The 20,228-nt window shown below is 40.4% G+C and overlaps 2 protein-coding genes across 2 annotated transcripts; both read left to right on the forward strand.

The window, feature by feature from the left end:
• Nucleotides 1-3,988: 3,988 nt before the first annotated feature.
• LOC105045658 (triosephosphate isomerase, cytosolic) lies at nucleotides 3,989-14,241 on the forward strand. Its single transcript, XM_010924018.4, has 9 exons — nucleotides 3,989-4,146; nucleotides 4,637-4,712; nucleotides 8,891-9,014; nucleotides 10,258-10,342; nucleotides 11,241-11,373; nucleotides 11,729-11,823; nucleotides 12,974-13,052; nucleotides 13,400-13,482; nucleotides 14,038-14,241. The coding sequence occupies exons 1-9, from the start codon at nucleotides 4,108-4,110 to the stop codon at nucleotides 14,086-14,088; spliced, it is 765 nt and encodes a 254-aa protein (XP_010922320.1). The 5' UTR covers nucleotides 3,989-4,107; the 3' UTR covers nucleotides 14,089-14,241.
• A 2,436-nt stretch (nucleotides 14,242-16,677) lies between these two features.
• Nucleotides 16,678-20,228, forward strand: LOC105045657 (receptor-like cytoplasmic kinase 176). Its single transcript, XM_010924017.4, has 6 exons — nucleotides 16,678-17,176; nucleotides 17,692-18,017; nucleotides 18,143-18,278; nucleotides 18,467-18,609; nucleotides 18,708-18,831; nucleotides 19,525-20,228. The coding sequence occupies exons 1-6, from the start codon at nucleotides 17,113-17,115 to the stop codon at nucleotides 19,959-19,961; spliced, it is 1,230 nt and encodes a 409-aa protein (XP_010922319.1). The 5' UTR covers nucleotides 16,678-17,112; the 3' UTR covers nucleotides 19,962-20,228.

A 20,228-nucleotide genomic window follows, 5' to 3' on the forward strand; every position in this document is an offset into this window, starting at 1 on the left:
GATGCTGATTGGTCGGCGAGTCCGACGGATAACCAGCGCAGCAAAAGCCGGTCAAAAAAGCATAAAAAGCGGTCGGGTCACCGACCTCACTTGGATCTTAACCTCAGCTCCCACGTACAGGATCCAGCTCCTTTCTGGGAAACGGACTTTGAATTACCGCGCTCGGGGGAAGGTAGCGATCTCCGCCCCGGTACGGACGGGATCTTCGTCTCTCTCAGCGAGAGCCATCATTAGAGAGAGAAAGGAAGGAAAGGGGACTGTAGTCCGCGTTTCGCGGCACAAGGAGACAAGGCGATGTGGACTTGACCTCCCGGCCACTCCTCTCAAGGTGTCAGCGAGTGGTAACGTCGCTCTCTTTTTTTTCTCCTTTTTTCTTTTTACCCCTCTCGCTGGGGTAGAAGACTGCAAGTACGGCGACGGGTGCCCATCTGTCCCCTGGTCCCCTCCCGGTCGCGGACGGCTTGCGATGCTGTCCGATGACGCGTTCTATCCTGATGGGTCTCCATGAGACCCTGGGCCCTGCCCACTGTTTCACATGTCATGGTCTGTGGGCCCCGCGAGTAGAATCTGGCCGGTTATATTGCCCGATGAGGGAGGGGAAGCCTGAGCAGCGTCCCGGCGTCGCCTTATCTCGTTGTATCATGTCATCGTAAAATGCTGCGAAGAAGTCACGTTACTGGGAGGTGGGGAAGGTGTCTGGTTTGAGGTGTTAACTGGTGGTGGCGCGAGCTATGTATGGTAGCGTCACGTGAAAACCATTCGGGCTTCGGATTGCAGGGTCTCTCTCTCTCTCTCTCTCTCTCTCTCTGAGGGCAGGTGGAACGAGACAGGTCAGGTTATGGTCCATGCTGTGGCTAAATATACAGACGTGGGTGGACGGGTCCAGTCTTGTCTGATTGGGTCGATCTCATGGATAACGCTCTAGATTCGTAGGCCGGTTTGAAGATTTTAAATCGGTAGGTTCTAATTTGTTCTGACCGACCGTGTCCTCCACAAACGAATGGTCCCGGGCCGGATCTTATTTGATTGGAGCCAGAACTTCTGAAGCCATGGTGAAAATATTATGCCCGATTGATTCACATGATGTTGTTTCTTTCGTTTTCGTTTTCTTTTCCCTGTTGTACAGCTACTTTTTTTGATTTCTTTGTTTCATCTTCGATAATCAAATCTATCTAGAGAAGTTTCATTTGTTAAAATTATCTAGGTTAAATTTTGAGAAAATAAGATCATTGTGATTCTAACTGGAACAAAGATACACCAGTTGGGCTATAACCCAACTGGTTATAGCCTAGTCGTTTGACAATTTCTTGTACCATTTTACGCACTAAAACCTTTTTTTTTTTTTGGGTGGTGAGGTTTGAAGAAATTAGTATGTGGACCGGTCCAAATCTTTGGGCATGGTACCGTTAGATGGTCCCCTCACCACATAGCCAGTTCCATCCTACGAAAGGGGTTTTAAACTTGTTATCATCGCTGCCTGTTTCAGCGTTTCATAATTATATGGTTATTTATCTAGACATTTAGTCATCTATTAATACGTACGACGATAAACCCGCGCCCAAAAAGCTCAGACGGTGGCAGTGATGTACAACTTATTCGTTGTTCTTGCCCAAACCTCAGATTGCTTGGTAAACGTACATGTTTGCGATTCAATGGACCATCAGCGAGGTTTACATAGAACACCTTTAAATACTACTTTTTGAAATGATTGTGTTTCTTTCATCTAGTGATTCCTTGATTCTAATGCATGTAATTTGTCGGGATATGGACATGACAACCAACTTTCAAATGTAAATTTATAATAATTTTTTTAAAAAAAATACATTGCGTGGGAGTCCCACCAAAAGTGCCATATTTTTATATTTTTTTAGCCAAAAATTATTAGTAAGGCCCATCGACGTAGTTTATTAAATAATAATGCATTGAGCGATAATGTACATGCTAGTGCAGCTCAAAATATATGCATGTTTGGTCATGGATTCTCATTTCACCCATTGTAAATCTTCAGGTTTGTTGATCTGTGACTGATTTATTAGTCGTACCTCTAATGCTTCTAGATTGCTAATTCTTAAGCTGTATGGACTAAGATTGCACTACCATAGGATGCATGTTAATACCTCTTGCTTGCAAAAAAAAAAAAAGACAGCCCTCTTCCTGCTTGGTTTATGAGGATATTTGTTTTTCTCTTTTCTTTTTCCCTTTTTATTGTTGTGAGGATGAGAGAATCATAAAAATTCAAAGGGCCTATCTAGATGAGTGGACCCAAAATCTCATAGAAATCATATGTTTGGCCTAATACAACAGGTCTTATTTCTCTTACAGGACTCAGGCAGAGCTAGATCTCTTTCATGTGACTGTATGGATCCAAATCCATGTGATTTCTTTAGGATACTGGTCCAGACATCGAAACAGATCTTAAAAATGAAAGATTCCTCGTCTTAAAATGAGCTCTACTTAGTGTTGTCATAATGAGCAATGCTGCGAAGTTGCCAAGGTAGAATGTTTCCAGCTAAAGGCAAGATATTATTCACATAATATTTTTACAGTAAATAAAATCATCTCTCGGTTGTTATCTATAATAATATTGAGAAAAATATTCAGTACACGCGACAGAATTCCGTGCATATTGATGTATATGCATCCAGGTAGGACTTAGGAGAGTTGGCGGTCATGTAAAGTAAAATGCTCTACCTCGATCCTAACAAGATTTATTTGCAAAATATTATACATTGCCTATTTTCTGCTATTATCCTTGCAGGTCATTGGTAAATGGACCATAGCTAGAGAAGTCTGTGGTATTGCTACCATTCAGAGGGAGAGAGACTTTAAGATTGCAACATGGTGGTCAAGAATTTGGTAGCTGGAAATAGAGGACTTGGAGGGTTGGAGTTTGTAGAAAGAATATCTCAAAAAAAAAAAAAAAAAAAAAGTTTTTTCACTAATATATTAAGATCTTCTTCAAGAAAGTATGCTACAATCATGAATCCCTTTTATCTAATATTGTAAACATCTCTAACGGGTGCATTTTTTTTTCTATTTAGAGTTCATCACTGATGATGGACAAAAAATATAGAAAGAGTAGGCTATATTTCTTCACCAATATATTAAGATCTTTTTCGAGAACATTTGTTACAGTCATAAATCCCATTCTATCCAGTACTGCAAACCTCTCTAACTAGGACTATTCCTTCTTATGCTATTTGGAGTTCATCACCGATGATGAACAAAAGATAATGGCAAGAGTAGTCTATGTATAAGGTTGCATTAAGGAATCCTATTATGTCAAGATAGAGCTTTTAATTCATGTTTCTTTGAGATGATTTCTCATCACTAGGACCAATCCACAATGACTTGTATTCAGTCAATTATGCCATTCGAGTGAAATAGGTATGCAAAAATGCAGTTAATTGGTTCTTAGAAAAGGAATTTTTCAATCATAATTCTTGATATTGGGCGAGTAGTTTATCACAATAGTTGGAGAGAACTGCAACTCCGATGTTAGTTTTGTCTTGTTTGATAGAGTTATCAGCAATGTATTGACGTAGGCCTTGGCTTTATTAGAGGAAGGGAGAGAAAAAAAAATAAAAATAGAAAAAGAAATAAAAAACACAGGCTCAAGAGCCATGCAAAAAAAAAAAAAAAAAAAAAAAAAAAAAGGCCAAACAGGATTTATAAGCCAACTCAAAAAAAAAAAAAAAAAAAAAGCCCAAACAGGATCTATAAGCCAACTCAAAGTTGGCCGCCAAAGAGCAACATTAGTAGGCCTAACTCTAGCATTACACGCAAAACACTGGACCAGTCTTGGGTGGATCCCGGCCCGCTTGCCCTGGCCTTGGTCCGAAAAGGCGTTCGCCGTGCTCGAGAAACAGCTAGCCGAACCCGCTTCCACTGCGCCCACGATGTCTTCGCGCCCATGGGTTCGCGATCCACCGTATGTAATCCGTATCACCCGAAAAAAATCGAACGGCGGAGATCAGATCTCGGTTCCCAATCTAATCCCCTCCCCCATACCTTCCAATCCACTCGTCCTCGTATCTAGCTCCTCCCCCCCTCCGTCCCACGCACAACCCAAAATCCCACCATCCAGTCTCCGAGTTACGAAGAAATATGGGCAGGAAATTTTTCATTGGCGGCAACTGGAAATGCGTAAGATTTTCTTTTTTACCATTAAATTTCTCTTTTCTTCACTCTCAGATCTGTTTTTAGAATTTTATTCTTGCTGCAATTTTTTTCAAGTTCGATTCTTAGAATTCATCTGGTTCCAGCACTACTTTTCGCCGGATCTGCTCGACTTTAGGGTTCCGGGCATCCGATTTTAGGGTTTGGATGTTTGAAATCGGATGGCAACATCCGATCAACAGAAGCAGTTTTCTTGAACTGTTCCATTTTACTTGGATTTGCATTTTTTCCACGAATTTTTGATGTCTGCGAAATTTATTCTCTAATTATTTGACGGAGTTATAGAACATACTTATAGTTGATCTTCGTGCAGTTTTTTTTTCCCATTTACTTTTTGTGTGTGTGTGTGTGTGTGTTTAGCTGAAATTATTGCTTTTATTCGAGGTACATGGGGATATTTATAGTTTAAATAATTCGATTCATCTTAAAATGCGGTTATAATGGGAACTCCGTGCAGAATGGAACAACCGAAGAAGTTAAGAAGATTGTCACTACCTTGAATGAGGCTGAAGTACCCCCAGAGGATGTCGTCGGTATGGATATGATCCTTATGGACTTTGTCTGTATGTTTTATTTGATTTCATAATCATATTATTGACGGGAAATTTTGCGCCTAATTTCAGATGTAAAATATACGTAAAAAGCGTTCATTTTGTCGGTTGAGTATGAGATAGCATAAAATTCATTATTAGGTGGATTTTATGTGAATTTTTCTTGGTTATAACAATCTCATGGGCATCTGGAAGTTAGTATCGTGACTCCATTTTAGTGCTGTTGGCCTGTACAAATTGTTTGCAATGTCATGCCACTTGATTCCCACGATCCATTTCCACCAGGCAAGATGGACATTTATCATTCATTTGCTATCTTTTCTTCTCAAACAATGCTTCAGTTTCTTGAAAAGAAAAGCTGTTCTCTGGCACCTGGAATCATAATGTATGAAGTTCTATTGTCTGTAACTTTATGCGAAATGCTATTGTTACATCTTGGTTGGCTGTGACTTTGTTGATTGAAAATAAGACCAGGCAGCATTCACTCTTAAGGTTATTGTTGCAGCAGATTCCCGGCTTGGGCCAAAGTTGCTGTAGTGTGGCGGTGTCCAGCGAAGATGGTGGTGATCGGACCTGCAAAACAACTCCCGAGCCAGGGGTGGTTCTGGCAGAGACTCTCCGATGCTCAAGCCAAAAATCTGGAACAAATGGAAAGGAGCATGCAAGAGAGTTACATATCTTGGGGGTCAATTGGTTGCCTTTATTTATAGAGGTGGAAACTATAAGAGGAAAAAAATGTGGGAGACCTTTCTGCCTCCATCGAGCATACCCTTGAAATCCTCACTCTAATTTCCATGAATTTGGGGGGCAGCATTACCTCACCGACAAGTGGCTGGCCACTTCCATTAATGGCTCCAGTAGGAGCTCTTGGGATCTGACAGTTGATGTGATCTTATCCCACATGCGGCCAGCCACTTGCCTTAATGGCTATGATTTGAGTACTTGAGATTCGAAGATTGGACATGATCTTTTCTTGTGCGTGGCTAGCTGCTTTCCTTAATGACTTGATTTGAAAAGGTCGTATTGGAGCTCTCTGCCGACCTTGTTGAATATGGTAACCAAAGTTGGGATTGGAGGAAGTGTGGCATGAAGACCCACCATACGTACTATCGAGGATGAGAATCGGTGGTAGGTGCCTAGGTCGGAGCCAATGTGGGGTTGGTGTGTTCCCTGAATCGGCGTCCAATGTTCGGATGTTGTTTTGAGAATGGGAGCAACAATCACTGTGGATCGATAGTCTAATGTGTCTAAAGAGGGGTCGGTCACCGATGTCGGGGTCGGTAGTCCAAGTATGGATCGGTGGCCTTTGAACACAAATGCCAGGGTGGCCGACCTATGTGTTGGCCACCAACCCCTACATCAGCCACCGATCTGTGCATAGGTTTCTGACTTCTTGCTGGTGTCTGCATTCAAAGGCCACCAATCCATACTTAGGCTGCCGACCCCGGCATTGGTGGCCAATCCCTCTTTAGACACCTCAGACTGTTGATCCACATGGTGACTGCTGCTCACATTCTCAAAACAACATCCGGACATCGGACGTCGATTCGGGGAAGGTGCCGACCCCCACATCGGCTCCAAGCTAGGCACCTACGATCGGTTCTCATCCTCGACAGTAGGGCCGAGCATGGGTCGAGTTCGATCAGGTTGAGAGAAAAATTTCATCCGATCGAATGCAATCAGGTTGAAGAAAATTCAATCCGCTATCAATCATTTACCATGTATTAACTGTTTGAAATCGAAGTGAATAGTTTGTAGCGGGTTCAGATGGGTTGTGTGGGTTTGGGCTTCAATGTTGACCCAATATTGATTTTGAGTCCAAAATTGACACTTAAGCTTATTTGTTTTTTTTTTTTTTGTCAATTTAATGTAAAAATGGCCTAAACTTTATAAGTTACAAATTTTAGGCTTATTTTTGAATCTGTACAGAATAAAACAGAAAAAGAAAAGATTTACTCATCTAAAAGCAACTACATCTGAAAGCTTTCACTTCAGAATTATTTTAAATTGATGTGCTTCCATCAACAATTCAATATTAATATTCCCATGAATCTAAATGGGTGATGAGGTGTTTTTTAGAATGAAGTATTAAAGTCTAAATGACTTCGTCCCAAAATGAAAATGAGTTTGTGAAATACAACATCGGTCAGGTTCGGTTTCATACAGCTTAAAAGTGTAGGAACCGAATCCGATCGTATAATCGATTTTTTACAAACTCTAATCCGATTCCATCCGATTTATGCCTTTCAACTAACCGAAATCGATGTTTATTGGGTCGGATTGGGTGGGTTTCTTTGGGTTTCAGTTATTTGCTCAGCCCTACTCGATAGTATGTATGGCGGGTCTTCATGCCACACTTCCTCCACTCCCAACTTCGGTTACCGTACTTAACAAGGTCAACAGAGAGCTCCCATACGGCCCTTTCAAATCAAACTATTAAGGAAAGCGGCTAGCCACACGCAGAAAAATATCATGTCCAATCTCCAAATCCCATAGTTTTTAAAGAAAACAGCTGGCTGGACATGGGATAAGGTCATATCGACTGTCAAATCCCAGGGGCTTTGGCTGGGGCTATTAATGGAAGCAGTCGGCCACGTATTGGGTGAGGTGATGCCGCCCCTCAAATTCATGGAAATTAGAGCGAGGATTTCGAGGGTATGCTCGACGGAAGAAGAAAGGTCTCCAACAGTTTTTCCTTTTATGGTTCCCACCTCTATAAATAGAGGCAATCAAGGGACCCCCAAGGTATGTAACTCTCTCGCGTGCTCCTTCCCATCTGTTTTAGATTTCTGACTTGAGCGTCGGAGAGTCCCTACAAGAACCACCTCCAGTTCGAGATTTGTTTTGCAAGTCCAGTCACCGCCATCTTCGCCGGATGCCACCACACTCTAGCAACTCCGGCCCAAGCTGGGAATCTGCCACAACAGTTATCTTATTATATCTTTAGATGGAAATTTTGACCAGTTTAAGGGTAAATAATGGGCTACTATTACACCATTCGGCCTCTTTATATTCTTATGCAACCAAAAACTATGTATTGCAAGATATTTTTAGGGAAGCTAATATAGGAAGAAAGAGATTAAGAAGAAAACTTTATAAGTTTAGGGAACTGACATCACATGCAAAGATTGATAAAGTTTTCTGTTAGCAGCTTATATATTATTTGATTTGAAATTCCTTCAGACATGCATGTGCATGAATTGGTGACTATGCATGCCGGGCTGCAAAGCAGAAAGTAAATTGCTACCACAACTAGAAAAGAGGTGGCTGGTGCATTTGGATCTTTTAGGGTCTGTTGAGAACTATCCTGCAGAATCTAGCAGGATCGCATGGGAATCGAGTTAGGAGTGTTGGGAGGGAGGGAGGGAGCGGGGGAGTAGGAGAGGGAGAGTGTGGGGAGACACACCCTGCTTGCAGCGGGATTACCAAAAAAAAAAAAAAAGCCCTTCCTCCCTTTAAGCTCCCTCTTCCTCCATATTGTGATCCAATCATGGCCTATCCCACCGGATTTAGCCCAGTAGGCACTTACTAATTTCCCAGGCATTTTGAAAATATTTAAGTTCAGATTGTTATGTGGTTGCTTCATGATGATATTTTAAGGAAATCTAGGCCAGTCACTCTAGAAGATGGTTCAAAATTGCTCAGCCATTTTCCATGTTCCTCCATAGTCACCTATATTGGATTTCATGTTCTCTGAAATTCAGAAGCTGTTGTTAAGAGATGCATTGGCTTGATCATCATGTTTGAACTATTAATGCTGGGAATGCAAATGGTGTGTCGGTCTGTCCTACAAGAGGGTCATGCATATCTTAGTTACTTCATCTGAAATCTTGCCTACCTGGTCGAAGCTGATGAAATGTCATCCAGCTTTATCACTCAAACAACTTCTCACTTATTATCTGCAAAAAAGCACACAGAGAAATCATAATTGAGGGCAGTTATAAGTGATTAAGCAGTAAAATTTCAGTAGTCAAGCCCATTATTCTAATACTTTTTTGGGTCCACTGGAATTTTTCATTGCCACATGTAGTCTATGTTTTGGCATTTACTTGTGCATTTTATATAAAACTAAACCACGTGAATTGCTGTTCTTATAAAAATGCGCACCTATTATAAAAGCATACACAACTTATTCATACGCTAAATGGTTTTTCTTGCAGAGGTTGTTGTAAGCCCTCCATTTTTGTTCCTTACTTTGGTAAAAAGTTTGTTGCGATCTGATTTTCATGTTGCTGCACAAAATTGCTGGGTGAGGAAAGGTGGTGCTTTCACTGGTGAAGTCAGGTAAGAGATGAGTTCATTTGATGTGTATATCAGTACCAATTCACTGTTCCAGGCTCAACATTGTCAATCAAACATGTACTGCTGTTGAATTTTTGAGTAAACTTAGAGAATTTCACATTGTTATGGCCCTTTTGGTCATGACTTTGATCCTGCGGGCATAATTGGCTTCTTTGTTAATAAGGACAGAAATTGTTTGCACAGACTCTTGTGCTACCAATTTTGTGGTTCTCGGGAGGGTCTGACACCATTTTTGCTCATAAGTTTCAATGTAGCTGGGAGATTGACTATGATCAAAGCTCGAAGTCTGGTATTCCTATGATCCAGTCTTACATATTGATGGCTTGTATTCAAATTGAATCATAATTCTGGTGAACAATAATGGCAGTTCCAATATTTTTGAAAGACTGCACTCTTGGCTGTGTTGGTGCCTTAGGCAGGGTTACTCGCTTGCTGTCTAGACTCCTACCTTGAAATTCAGTGTCATGGTTATGTATGGAGGATGAGATCAATTTATGAACTAGTATTAAATGTTGCCAAGTTGGTGCTTTTCTTTGATTGACTTCATCTTTTTTGATATGTTATATTTCATTTTTTAGATCATAATAATATTTTTATGTTTCCTTTTACATTTATTAGGATTTTACATTATTGTTATTGGGTTGTCTTGACATCTAGGGACCCATTGGGCCTAGAAGGCCCCTTGGCCATGGATCTATTTTGCCTATAGTCTTCTAGAAAAGTTTGATCTTGGAGGAAATCTATCCAAAATATTCTTTTTGATGCCCATCACACTTCAATCTTGTAGAGCAAGAGTTCTTTTCAATTGTATATATTGGTTTTATGCACAAAGGAGGTTGTGCATTCAATGTCATTCTCTATTGATGTACTATATTTGTGACTTTAAGACTTATCCGAGGCAATGTCTTGTCAAGACCTGAGCCTATGCCCTAGTTGACCGCTACCACCACAACCACTCAGACAAAAAGATAGATGTTCGGATGAAGCCATCTAATTGTCAAACTTTGTTAGTTCAACAATGCATATATTAAGAAAAATCTGCAGTCTACCTCCCTCTGCCTTCTTGATCTTCATTTGTGAAGAACATTATTTATGAACACGTTGGCAATTTTGATTGCTTCTTATGATTCGTTTGATGTTCTTTAGATATTGAGTGCATGTAAAAGTGAAAGTATGTTCTTCAGTTTTAACTTCTCTGCATTAATTCTATTTTTCACTCATGCAGCGCAGAGATGCTTGTCAATCTTGGCATTCCTTATGTCATATTGGGTCACTCTGAGCGGCGGCTATTGTTAGGTGAATCTAATGATGTGAGTTACATGAAGGCATCTATATGACTTTTATGCAATCATGTATATAGCTTGTGCAATGCATTAGTTAATGGTGTTTTTTAAAATCCATACTCATAATGTGCACAATAAACATCTTTACTATCTTGTGTGTGTAATGAAAATGCAACATTACAAACGACTCACTTTTTACCTTTTTTTTTTCCCGCTTGCCTTTTCTTCAACACTTTCCTGTCTCCCTACTTCATTTTCATTATCTTTTATATTTCATATGTCATTACACAATTCCAAATTATGACCTTTTATTTATCAAACTTACCTATTCCTTCATGCTGTAAAGCCTGTTACATCACATGTGAATACATAGAGCACCAAGTTGGTGTGTTTTTATGTGGTCTGAAGATCAAAGCATTACATTTTTTTTCTTCACTATAACATGTCATTGCATTTTGTTTCAAAGGTTCCACTACTGCGATCTGCAATAACTATTTTCCAGATTAAATATTAGGGGATCTACCTTCATTATATTATCTTTTGGTGCAAGTTGCCCAACTTGCTCTGGTTGGTCTTCATTCCTTGACCTGTGGGTGCCAAATTCCTGCCTTATCTAATTTTACTTCAGCTTCCTGCGGAGCAATTCAATGCTTAAAAATGCTTTTAAAAAAAAATAGAAAAAATGTTATGGGATGCAAACTACAGGCAAGCTGGAAAGCCTAGCTATTCTAACCAAGAATCTGGTTTGCCAAACATGGGCCTGGCAGTTTGTGTCAGATATAACTTTTTACCTCATTCAGATCTTTCTTTCACCCAATGAGCTGTCCCAGAATGCCTTAATCTCATGACTTTTTGCAGGCTTCCTTATTTCCTTTTTTTAATTTGGAAAAAAGAAACCTTATAGTTTGCCTCTATGTAATGGCAGTTTGTTGGAGATAAAGTTGCATATGCACTCTCTCAAGGTCTGAAGGTGATTGCTTGTGTTGGTGAGACTCTTGACCAGCGAGAATCAGGATCAACTATGGATGTTGTTGCTGCACAAACAAAAGCAATTGCAGGCAATTTCCCTCCACTCACTCCAAATTCTAGAAGCTACTATTCTCCCTTTTGAACCACTTATTCCTTTTAATATTGTTGCTTTGCATTGTTGTGGCACACCTGTTTATCAACCATACTTTGAACTTATTGCTGAAACAGCTTCTTTTTTTTTTTCATGGGGTTGCGTTTAATATGCAAAATGTGGCCCTCCCATACTTGAACCATGTTAGAAAGAGTAAATGGTATTCTGTATTAAGATGTATCATCAATTAAATAATTGTAGTCCATTTTGTATTTTGACTGTTATCTTTTGTGATGTAACAGATTCCATATCTTTTTTTTCAATGTAATTTGCTATACCGTTTTGTCTTGCAGATAGGATATCGGATTGGACCAATGTTGTAGTGGCCTATGAGCCGGTTTGGGCCATTGGCACTGGCAAGGTTGCAACACCTGCTCAGGCTCAGGAAGTATGTGCTGGATGCCTTACATGGTTATTTATGCCTATTATATCATGTTGTTAGTTAACTTTTGTCATAGAATGTTACTTTGGCAAGAAACATATTAGTGTGTTGCAATTTTTTTCAGCTTCTGGCCTAACCTGTCACCTCTCTCGCGCATGATCATCATTTGAATGCAGGTTACATTGTTAATATTACTTGTACTTTTCTGAGACTGAAAATGGGGTGGGCGACTTATTCTTTGCCATCTTCATGAAGCTGTTCTGTTAGTTGTCATAATACATTTATGTTATCACTGGTTATCGACTTCTTTGTCATTATTATGTCTTGGAATTCGAAGTGTTGTTTGATATGACTCTTTCAAATAATTGCTGTTTCTTGTGCTCAGAGTTAAACTTTTGGTATTGTTGTTTATTTGTCAGCTGCAGAGAGAGCTGTAAATGTTTTTACTAGGGTGGTGGTAAGATCATCAATTTATCACTATGATAAACTCAAGCATCTTGCCTAAGAGAAATTTTGCACTTCCTGGGTAACTAGTGCGCGCTGGCCAATACAGGGAAAAATGCAAGGCGTGCTTTCTTTTCTTTTCTTCTTTTTTTTATAAATGTATAGATCTTGTATTTTGATACTTTTGTTTCAATCAGTGTTTTCTCACCCTAGAAGATATGCCTCTTTTATGTTTTTACCATTTTTGTCTACCCCCAATTTTTTTTTTTTCCAAGATGTACCTAATAACAATGTTTGATCCTGTACAGTTTCAGCTAGAACAAAATATGTGTGCAATAATTTGATTATGATCAGTACATTCTTGCCAAGGGAGGTCATTTGCATTATATTTAGAGCAACAAGTTGCTATCATACAGCATATTTCTATATTTAGTCAAATAATTAGTTGAGGTAAGTATTTTAAAGCTTTATTCATCTTCCGAGTTGCAGTCAGTCATGCTGATACTACCTTTGGTACCCTAGCTTTTCCATTCTAAAGGAGCGCCATCATGCCTTATTAGTAAATGCAATCCCTTTGCAACAAATGATATATTATGTTCTCGTTGTAACGTATCTTTTGTCATTTTTAACTGCCTATTACCAAAGTCAAATCACGTTCACGACTTGTCTATAATCCATATGCTTATGTGCTGTAATATCAATTAAATTCCAGGTGCACTCTGTCCTGAGAAAGTGGCTTCATGCAAATGTGAGTGCTGAAATCGCTGGATCGACTAGGATCATATATGGAGGTACATGTTCTCCAAATGCACTGGCAAATACTTAAAGTTTTGCAAATTGTACCACTATATATACATTTCTTGTTATCCGTGTATAATAAGAATTGGATGCAAACATTTACGTATTGAGGTTTGGTTAATGAATCATGAAGTACTCTTACTAAGAGGTAGATCTAAACTGGAATTTTTGCACATGACGATTCTTAAAGATGATCATAGATAGCTGGGACGAGTCTTAGTTGTTATGGTTCCATTGTGGATTATCTGTTTGTATGCATTCGAAATGTTGTGCCTGTAAAGATATGGAGAACTTTTCTGCTTTTTAATTAATTGCTTATATTGTATCTCTTTTATTGCAGGTTCTGTAAATGGAGCAAACTGCAAAGAATTGGCCGCACAGCCGGATGTTGATGGATTTCTTGTTGGTGGAGCTTCTTTGAAGGTATTTGTTTTGAAACTTGATTTTTTCCTCCCCTTTAATGAAATCTAGAAATTGATTATTAGAAAAAAGAGCACCAAGATATTGAAAGAATGGATCACCTGGTCCCACTGGTTATATGCTTCAGCTGAAGCTTATAGCCTAAACACTGGGAAAAAAGCTTTGAATGTTCACCCTTTCATGAACGGCAAGCAACCTGGTCAGCATAACCATAACTGTTAACTAACTTATCTTGAGACATGGCTGACATATCCACCTAAATTTGATGTCGTACAATTGATTCAAGTTTATTAATGATATTCTGCTGAATACCAACCTTGATGTTCAAGACATCACTAGAATCATTTACTTGTTGATGTGCATGGTGCCCTTGTGTAACAAGTTCTGATAAATGACACTGATGGTGGGCCATGTACATCCCTGTCACTAGTTGATATGATGGGTTGGAGTAATGTATACCTGGTCTTAAGAAGTGGGCTAATCTTTTAAGTCTCCTTGCATGAATTGACGGTCAACCCTTGTTTTTATCTAAGTTTTTTTTTCTTTCGACACTTGCAGCCTGAATTTGTGGACATCATCAAGTCTGCTACGGTCAAGTCATCCGCATAGAAATACTTTTCCCAATCAGCGTAAACTTTATCTTGTTGCTTTAAGAAACAATGTGTTTCGAATGTCATCTTGACTTCTGTAGCATCCTATCCGAAACATGATGTGACACAGTTTTACGAGGCGAATAAATTGTGCTGTAATTTTTGTTTTAAATTTGGTAAATGCTCCGTTGCGTCAGCTTCTAATATATCATCAGGGGGCGCTCCAACGATAAGTAGTAGATACACACATTTTTTTTTGGGTAATGATGATATGATGTGACATTCTGGATTGATATATCTCTTGCTGGTAGCGTGAGAGTTGCAAAAATGGAATTTGAGAACACTACAAATTATATCATATCCGCGGCCTCACAAAGGGTGGAAAACTGCCGCATGAGCCTGCTAACCATGTAATGTTTGCATTCGATGCCAAGGTCATCACAAATATAAGTTAAATATAAATAGGGGCTCTCGGGATTGGTTTGTTTTTTTTTTTTTTTTTTTTGTTTGGTAGTAAGGATTGGTTTTCCCTTTTTTCTTTTCCTTTTTTTTTTTTTTTTTTGGGGTAAAACGGATTGGTTTTCTTTTAAAACAATTGTTAGACACCTAATCTTGCGCCTTGCCAGTTGCAACAAAGCCATGAACTCGACTATTTTACACCATTTGCCGTAGAAGGTGATGTGTATCTTTCGGCATATCAGGGAACTTTCGAATCTGTTGTCAGATCACGTACTTAGCCATGGAAGATTTGACACCATTTCTTGTGCGGTTCGGAGGACGAGGCCCTGAGGAGTACGTCGAACGTTATTGGGATGTTTTATAACCCGGTTAAGGCAAGAACAGCTCGACCTATAAAAACATACGTCTATGTTAGCATACTAGGAGTCTAAATTTATGGCATCTGTTAAGCGTATGGCCGGTATGAGATTAAATAAATATCCTAAGAAGATTCTTATAAATTTTTTTTGTTTAAGTTTTGACATTTTTATTAGATTAAAGATCCGAATCTATTCAAATCTAATCACAAATATCATAATTGATCCATGATCAATTCTAATAACTCGATATTATTGTAATATCTAATCCATATAAGTCATGAGCAAATTTATTTTGATACCATTTACAATAACTTAAAATTTTATTCAAAAAAAATCTAATAGAAAGATATTTTTTAAACTTTTTGACTTCATAAGTATTTAAAATTTATTTAGTACATAATTAATGTAAAACTAAATATATGTATATATATGATTTTCATAAAAATTGAACAATGGACAAAATATTAAAATCTCAAAAATTGGACACCTAAAGCATCAACTTGGATGAACTAGTAAAGCATAGGCGGAAACATCTACCAAAAAAAAAAAAAAAAAGCATCGGCGGGGAACCATAATTCAACTTGCAGGGCGTGAACGATTGGTAGCCATATTCACCATACGATCAGATGCTTGTTTTGCTTCAGGATAAAAACAATTCCAAGAGAAATCAGGGGAAGTAACCATGAACTTAATATTCCACAGAAGAGGATGGGTACTGGTCTCGGCATTAACCCATGCAAGACCACCCTGCTTGCATGCAAATCCACGACCGCAGCTTTCAATCTTGCATGAATCATCATCACACATGCAGATGGTTTGTTGCAAGAAGGCACATGGTGTGCTCCTCCACTTTTCTTCCATGAGGTTTCTTTCAAAAGGAAAAGAAAAATAAAAACTTCCTCCATAAGGTTGCGTGGAAGTATAATACACCAATAATCTTTGGAAGTACGAATCTTATCATATGCGGACATCACCGTAAAAAACCGTGTGACGCATGACGCATATTGTTTGATGGCCGCCCATTCTTTGATTGCGGCCATCCAGGGATGCCACAAAGCCACCAAAGTTTTCCAGGCTTTCCATCTGGATGGATATCCACAACTAGCAATCCAAAAGGTAGGATACCGTAAAGCTTTTTGTCTCCACCCGAGGAACACCAGCGGAACGAAAAGGGCCCCGCCCTCCCATTTCTCCATTTGCTTCCCGGACTATTCCTCCTCTCCAAATGATAAAATGGCTCTGACGACCGGCAGAACTTTCGTAGCTCGGTGGGTCCCATAGTTACCAGCGTGAATCCTTTCCGCCCGAAAAAAAAAAAAAAAGGTTGGTGAAGCTGGTTGTTGCCGAGTTTCTCGTCTTCCGAAAACAGCGTTGGGTTGTGCCCACCGTTGGTCGGCGGTAAGCCAACCCCTTCACACCGCTCCATGTCCGCATCAGCGTGCCAGCCCCGTTCCCACCCGAGCCATCAAGTCAACTTGACGCAGTAATCCAGGTGATCGCAGCCGTACATTCCCTCCCAACCTCACATCTGAAGACACCGTACCCACGTCGAGTCGACACGACACGACACTCAATGGGAGTCACACGAGCCATCACTCATCCATCAGATCGAAATCCAACGGCCAGCACACCACGGCACCGTATGCGGAAGCCTAACAGGGCCTTGGGTATGGAAGCTGATATACTCACGTAGTCTCACCCGCTTTGCTCAATTCCTATACAGACCACGAGACGAGTACAACCGTAGAATCGGCGGAGTTTATTTATCAGCTAGATGGGAAGTCGGGCACTTCAGCAGGGCAAGCGCCCGCCATTAGTGTCCCCCTCGTCTCCCCCCAAACCCACTCCCTCTCTTCATCTGAGACTCGAGGAAGGGCGAAGCCCTAGCTTCGAGCTGGCTGGCCCGCGGTCTTTTTGATTGGATTCGAGCTGCTCCTCTTTGATCTTTTCTAAAGACAGGATCGGAATCGGTTCTCTTTCTTGATTCGGAAGGCAAGATTCTTGGGATTTGGCAGCCGGAGATCTGTACGGCGTCGCTTTTTCTCTCTCTTATTTCTGCGTGTTGAGGTTTAGAGGGGCATTGAATTCGGGGGTGGGTGGTCGGGGATTGTTGCAGCCGGGGAAGAACGTTTGGTGGCCAGATCCGGTGGTATCGGTTGCGCATCTGGCCGCGGACTCCTCTCGTTTGATGCGCCTCGAAACGTAGTTCTTTGTTTGGGTTGTTGATGGGGAACTGCTGGAGCGTGAGGATCAAGGCGGAGAGCCCCTTCCACAGCGCTTCAGCTTCAGGTATGATGATGAGCTAGTCAAGCTTTTCGTTTTCGAGGAATCTCGATGCTTTGCTATGATTTTAACCATTTTTGGGGTCTTCAAGTCGAAATCTCTTCGCTTTTAGCTGTTTAGAGGGTTATACTTCGATTAAAAAAGATGTATTACTTGGTATCAGGGAGCTAGTTTACTTTGAAAGTTTGGATTTCGTAGGGTTTCATGATCATATATTTCGCCTGCGTGCTTGTGGAGTCTATACAGATGAGAGTTATTTGGTTCTTTTGATTCTATCCCATGGAGAGTCCCAGCTGTTATACCACAAAGCATAGATTTGGCTAGTCATCTTGCGAAAGGTTACTTTAATTTGATGTGTTCTTCTCTTGGGTGTTGCTTTCAAATTAGTCTTCTCGTCCGCCAAGGTTTAGGGATGACAAGATTTTATATTACTTTATTGTCTATGGGAGCTTTTCTTATATATATATATATATATCTACTTCGACTTGATTGAAAGGAATCGACTTGTTTGGCGCATGCAGGTGTAAACTCTAGGAATAATGGCAAAGATGGAAATGGGTTGAGTGGTTCTAGCAGCCGGGTATCCTCATCTTCTGTGCCTTTGACTTGTCGTAGCGAGGATGAGATCTTGCAGTGTTCCAAACTGAGGTGCTTCGCCTTCAGCGATCTCAAAACCGCCACCAGGAATTTCCGTCCCGATAGCGTATTGGGAGAGGGGGGCTTCGGTTCTGTCTTCAAGGGGTGGATCGATGAACATGCATTGACGGCATCCAAGCCTGGGACTGGGATGGTTATTGCTGTGAAAAGGCTCAACCATGATGGTTTCCAGGGTCATAGGGAATGGTTGGTGAGTATAATTTCTTGTTCTTTACTGGGCTGCCTGTCAAAAAGCGGTAGAGTTGCCGCGTATTGGTATCAGAATTGAGGTCTTTATTTATTGGCTTGCAATTTCCTTCTTTTTCTGTTCCTTAGGCAGAAGTCAATTACCTGGGTCAGCTGTACCATCCCAATCTTGTAAGATTAATCGGATATTGCTTCGAGGACCAACACCGTCTTCTGGTCTACGAGTTCATGTCACGGGGAAGCTTAGAGAACCATCTTTTCAGAAGTAGGTTTGCTTCTAGCCTACCGTCTTCCTGTTGGATTTGTTCTCATGATGGATGGGTGCTTTATGTTTTGATTGGAGGAAATAGAATCCTTGTCACATGTAGTATGACCCAGTTTGGTTTTAGAAAAGCTAATGGTCCATTCTGGTTTTCTTAGATGGTAAATAACTGGGCTGGAATGTTGATGCAGGGGGGTCATACTTTCAACCTCTACCTTGGAACCTTCGAATGAAGGTTGCACTTGGAGCTGCCAAAGGACTGGCTTATCTTCATAGTGCTGAAGCAAAAGTTATATATCGTGATTTTAAGACGTCCAATGTCCTCCTTGATTCAGTATGTGAAGCCATACCCCTTCGTGTTCTGCTTTTATTTTCCCCATTGAGATGTCGGCGAACACACCTTTCCGATAAATCTGTTTCATGACTGTACAGAACTACAATGCAAAGCTTTCTGATTTTGGATTGGCAAAAGATGGTCCTACCGGTGACAAGACCCATGTCTCAACCAGGGTTATTGGGACATATGGGTATGCGGCTCCTGAATATCTTGCAACAGGTATTTTTTTCAGTTGGCTACTCGTTATTATCACTCTTAAACTGGGTTAGCTGTGTATTTCAAATGTCATATGACAGTTGAGTTTGAAGTTTTGTTCGTGTGCAACTCTTTTGAGACATGTTGCTAAATCTGCAATACCCCATAATCCTATATTGAAGTCTTGACAGATTAGAGACTGCTTGTCAGGTTTTGAGCATTTGTCTAATGTGTTAACAAAAGAATGCAAAACTGGGTCCAGTCACCCCCATATGTGAGACTAACAAAAATTTGGGGATAAATCGATACTTACTGAACTTTAATTCCAAATAAATTGCCACTATTATCATTAGATATACTGTATTTTTCTAAATTGTCATTACTTCAATCAAATTGCACCTTTTTTTTTTCCCCCAATTGAACACCAGGCTTTTATATCAACACTTCTTTGTAACTACAGAACCTTATTGCCATGCCCACAGACAGACACGCACGCACGGTTTGATCATCTATATATAGAAGTGGGCACCTTGATTCAAAGACGACGAATGGTGTATGAATTTTCAATATTTACAGCTCGGTTCTATAGATTGCGTTTCCATTCTCTGGTCTGATGCCTTCTACACAGAGATGGCTAGGTGAATTGTATGATATTGCTTCGTTCTTTTTTGTCACATTCTAAAGCCCTGACTGTAATACATGGTTCCAATTTTATAGGTCATCTAACTGCCAAGAGTGACGTGTATAGCTTCGGAGTTGTCCTTCTAGAAATGTTATCTGGCCGACGGGCCATTGACAAGAATCGCCCACCTGGAGAACACAATCTGGTAGAATGGGCAAGGCCTTACCTCCCACATAAACGCAAGATATTTCGTGTCTTGGATACCCGGCTGGAGGGGCAGTATTCGCTAGGAGTAGCACAGAAGGCTGCTGCACTTGCATTACATTGCCTGTCCACAGAAGCCAGGTTCAGACCCACCATGGATGAAGTGGTATCGACGTTGGAACAGCTTCAGGACAACAAGGACACGGCAAAAAAATCTGAGTCTGAACCAAAAGAGCATTCTCGGAGCCTTGGTAACAGCGGCCACGAGCTGAGCCAGAGAAGTTTGGAAGAGGCTGGGGCTAGGAAGGTTGCATATCCGAGACCATGAGCTGCACCTCTTCGTTCCTAGCTGGGCGATCCAAACTGGTGGGGCCGCCGAAGGCTTCTAAGGAGAGAGTAATACTTAAGTGGTGTAATTATATGCCTCTTTCATTATTGTATAGCTACTCGTGCTAGTCTTCTTATAGTGTATCAGCAAAGATATTTCACCATCACCACCTCAGGTGACGTCTCAGATCAGAATGTCATGACCGCTAGAAGCATATAATGTTAGTTATATTGACTAAGCAGATGAAGAGGCTTTGTTTCTCTTTTA

The sequence above is a fragment of the Elaeis guineensis genome, chromosome 5 (assembly GCF_000442705.2).
Source record: "Elaeis guineensis isolate ETL-2024a chromosome 5, EG11, whole genome shotgun sequence".
NCBI lineage: Eukaryota > Viridiplantae > Streptophyta > Magnoliopsida > Arecales > Arecaceae > Elaeis > Elaeis guineensis.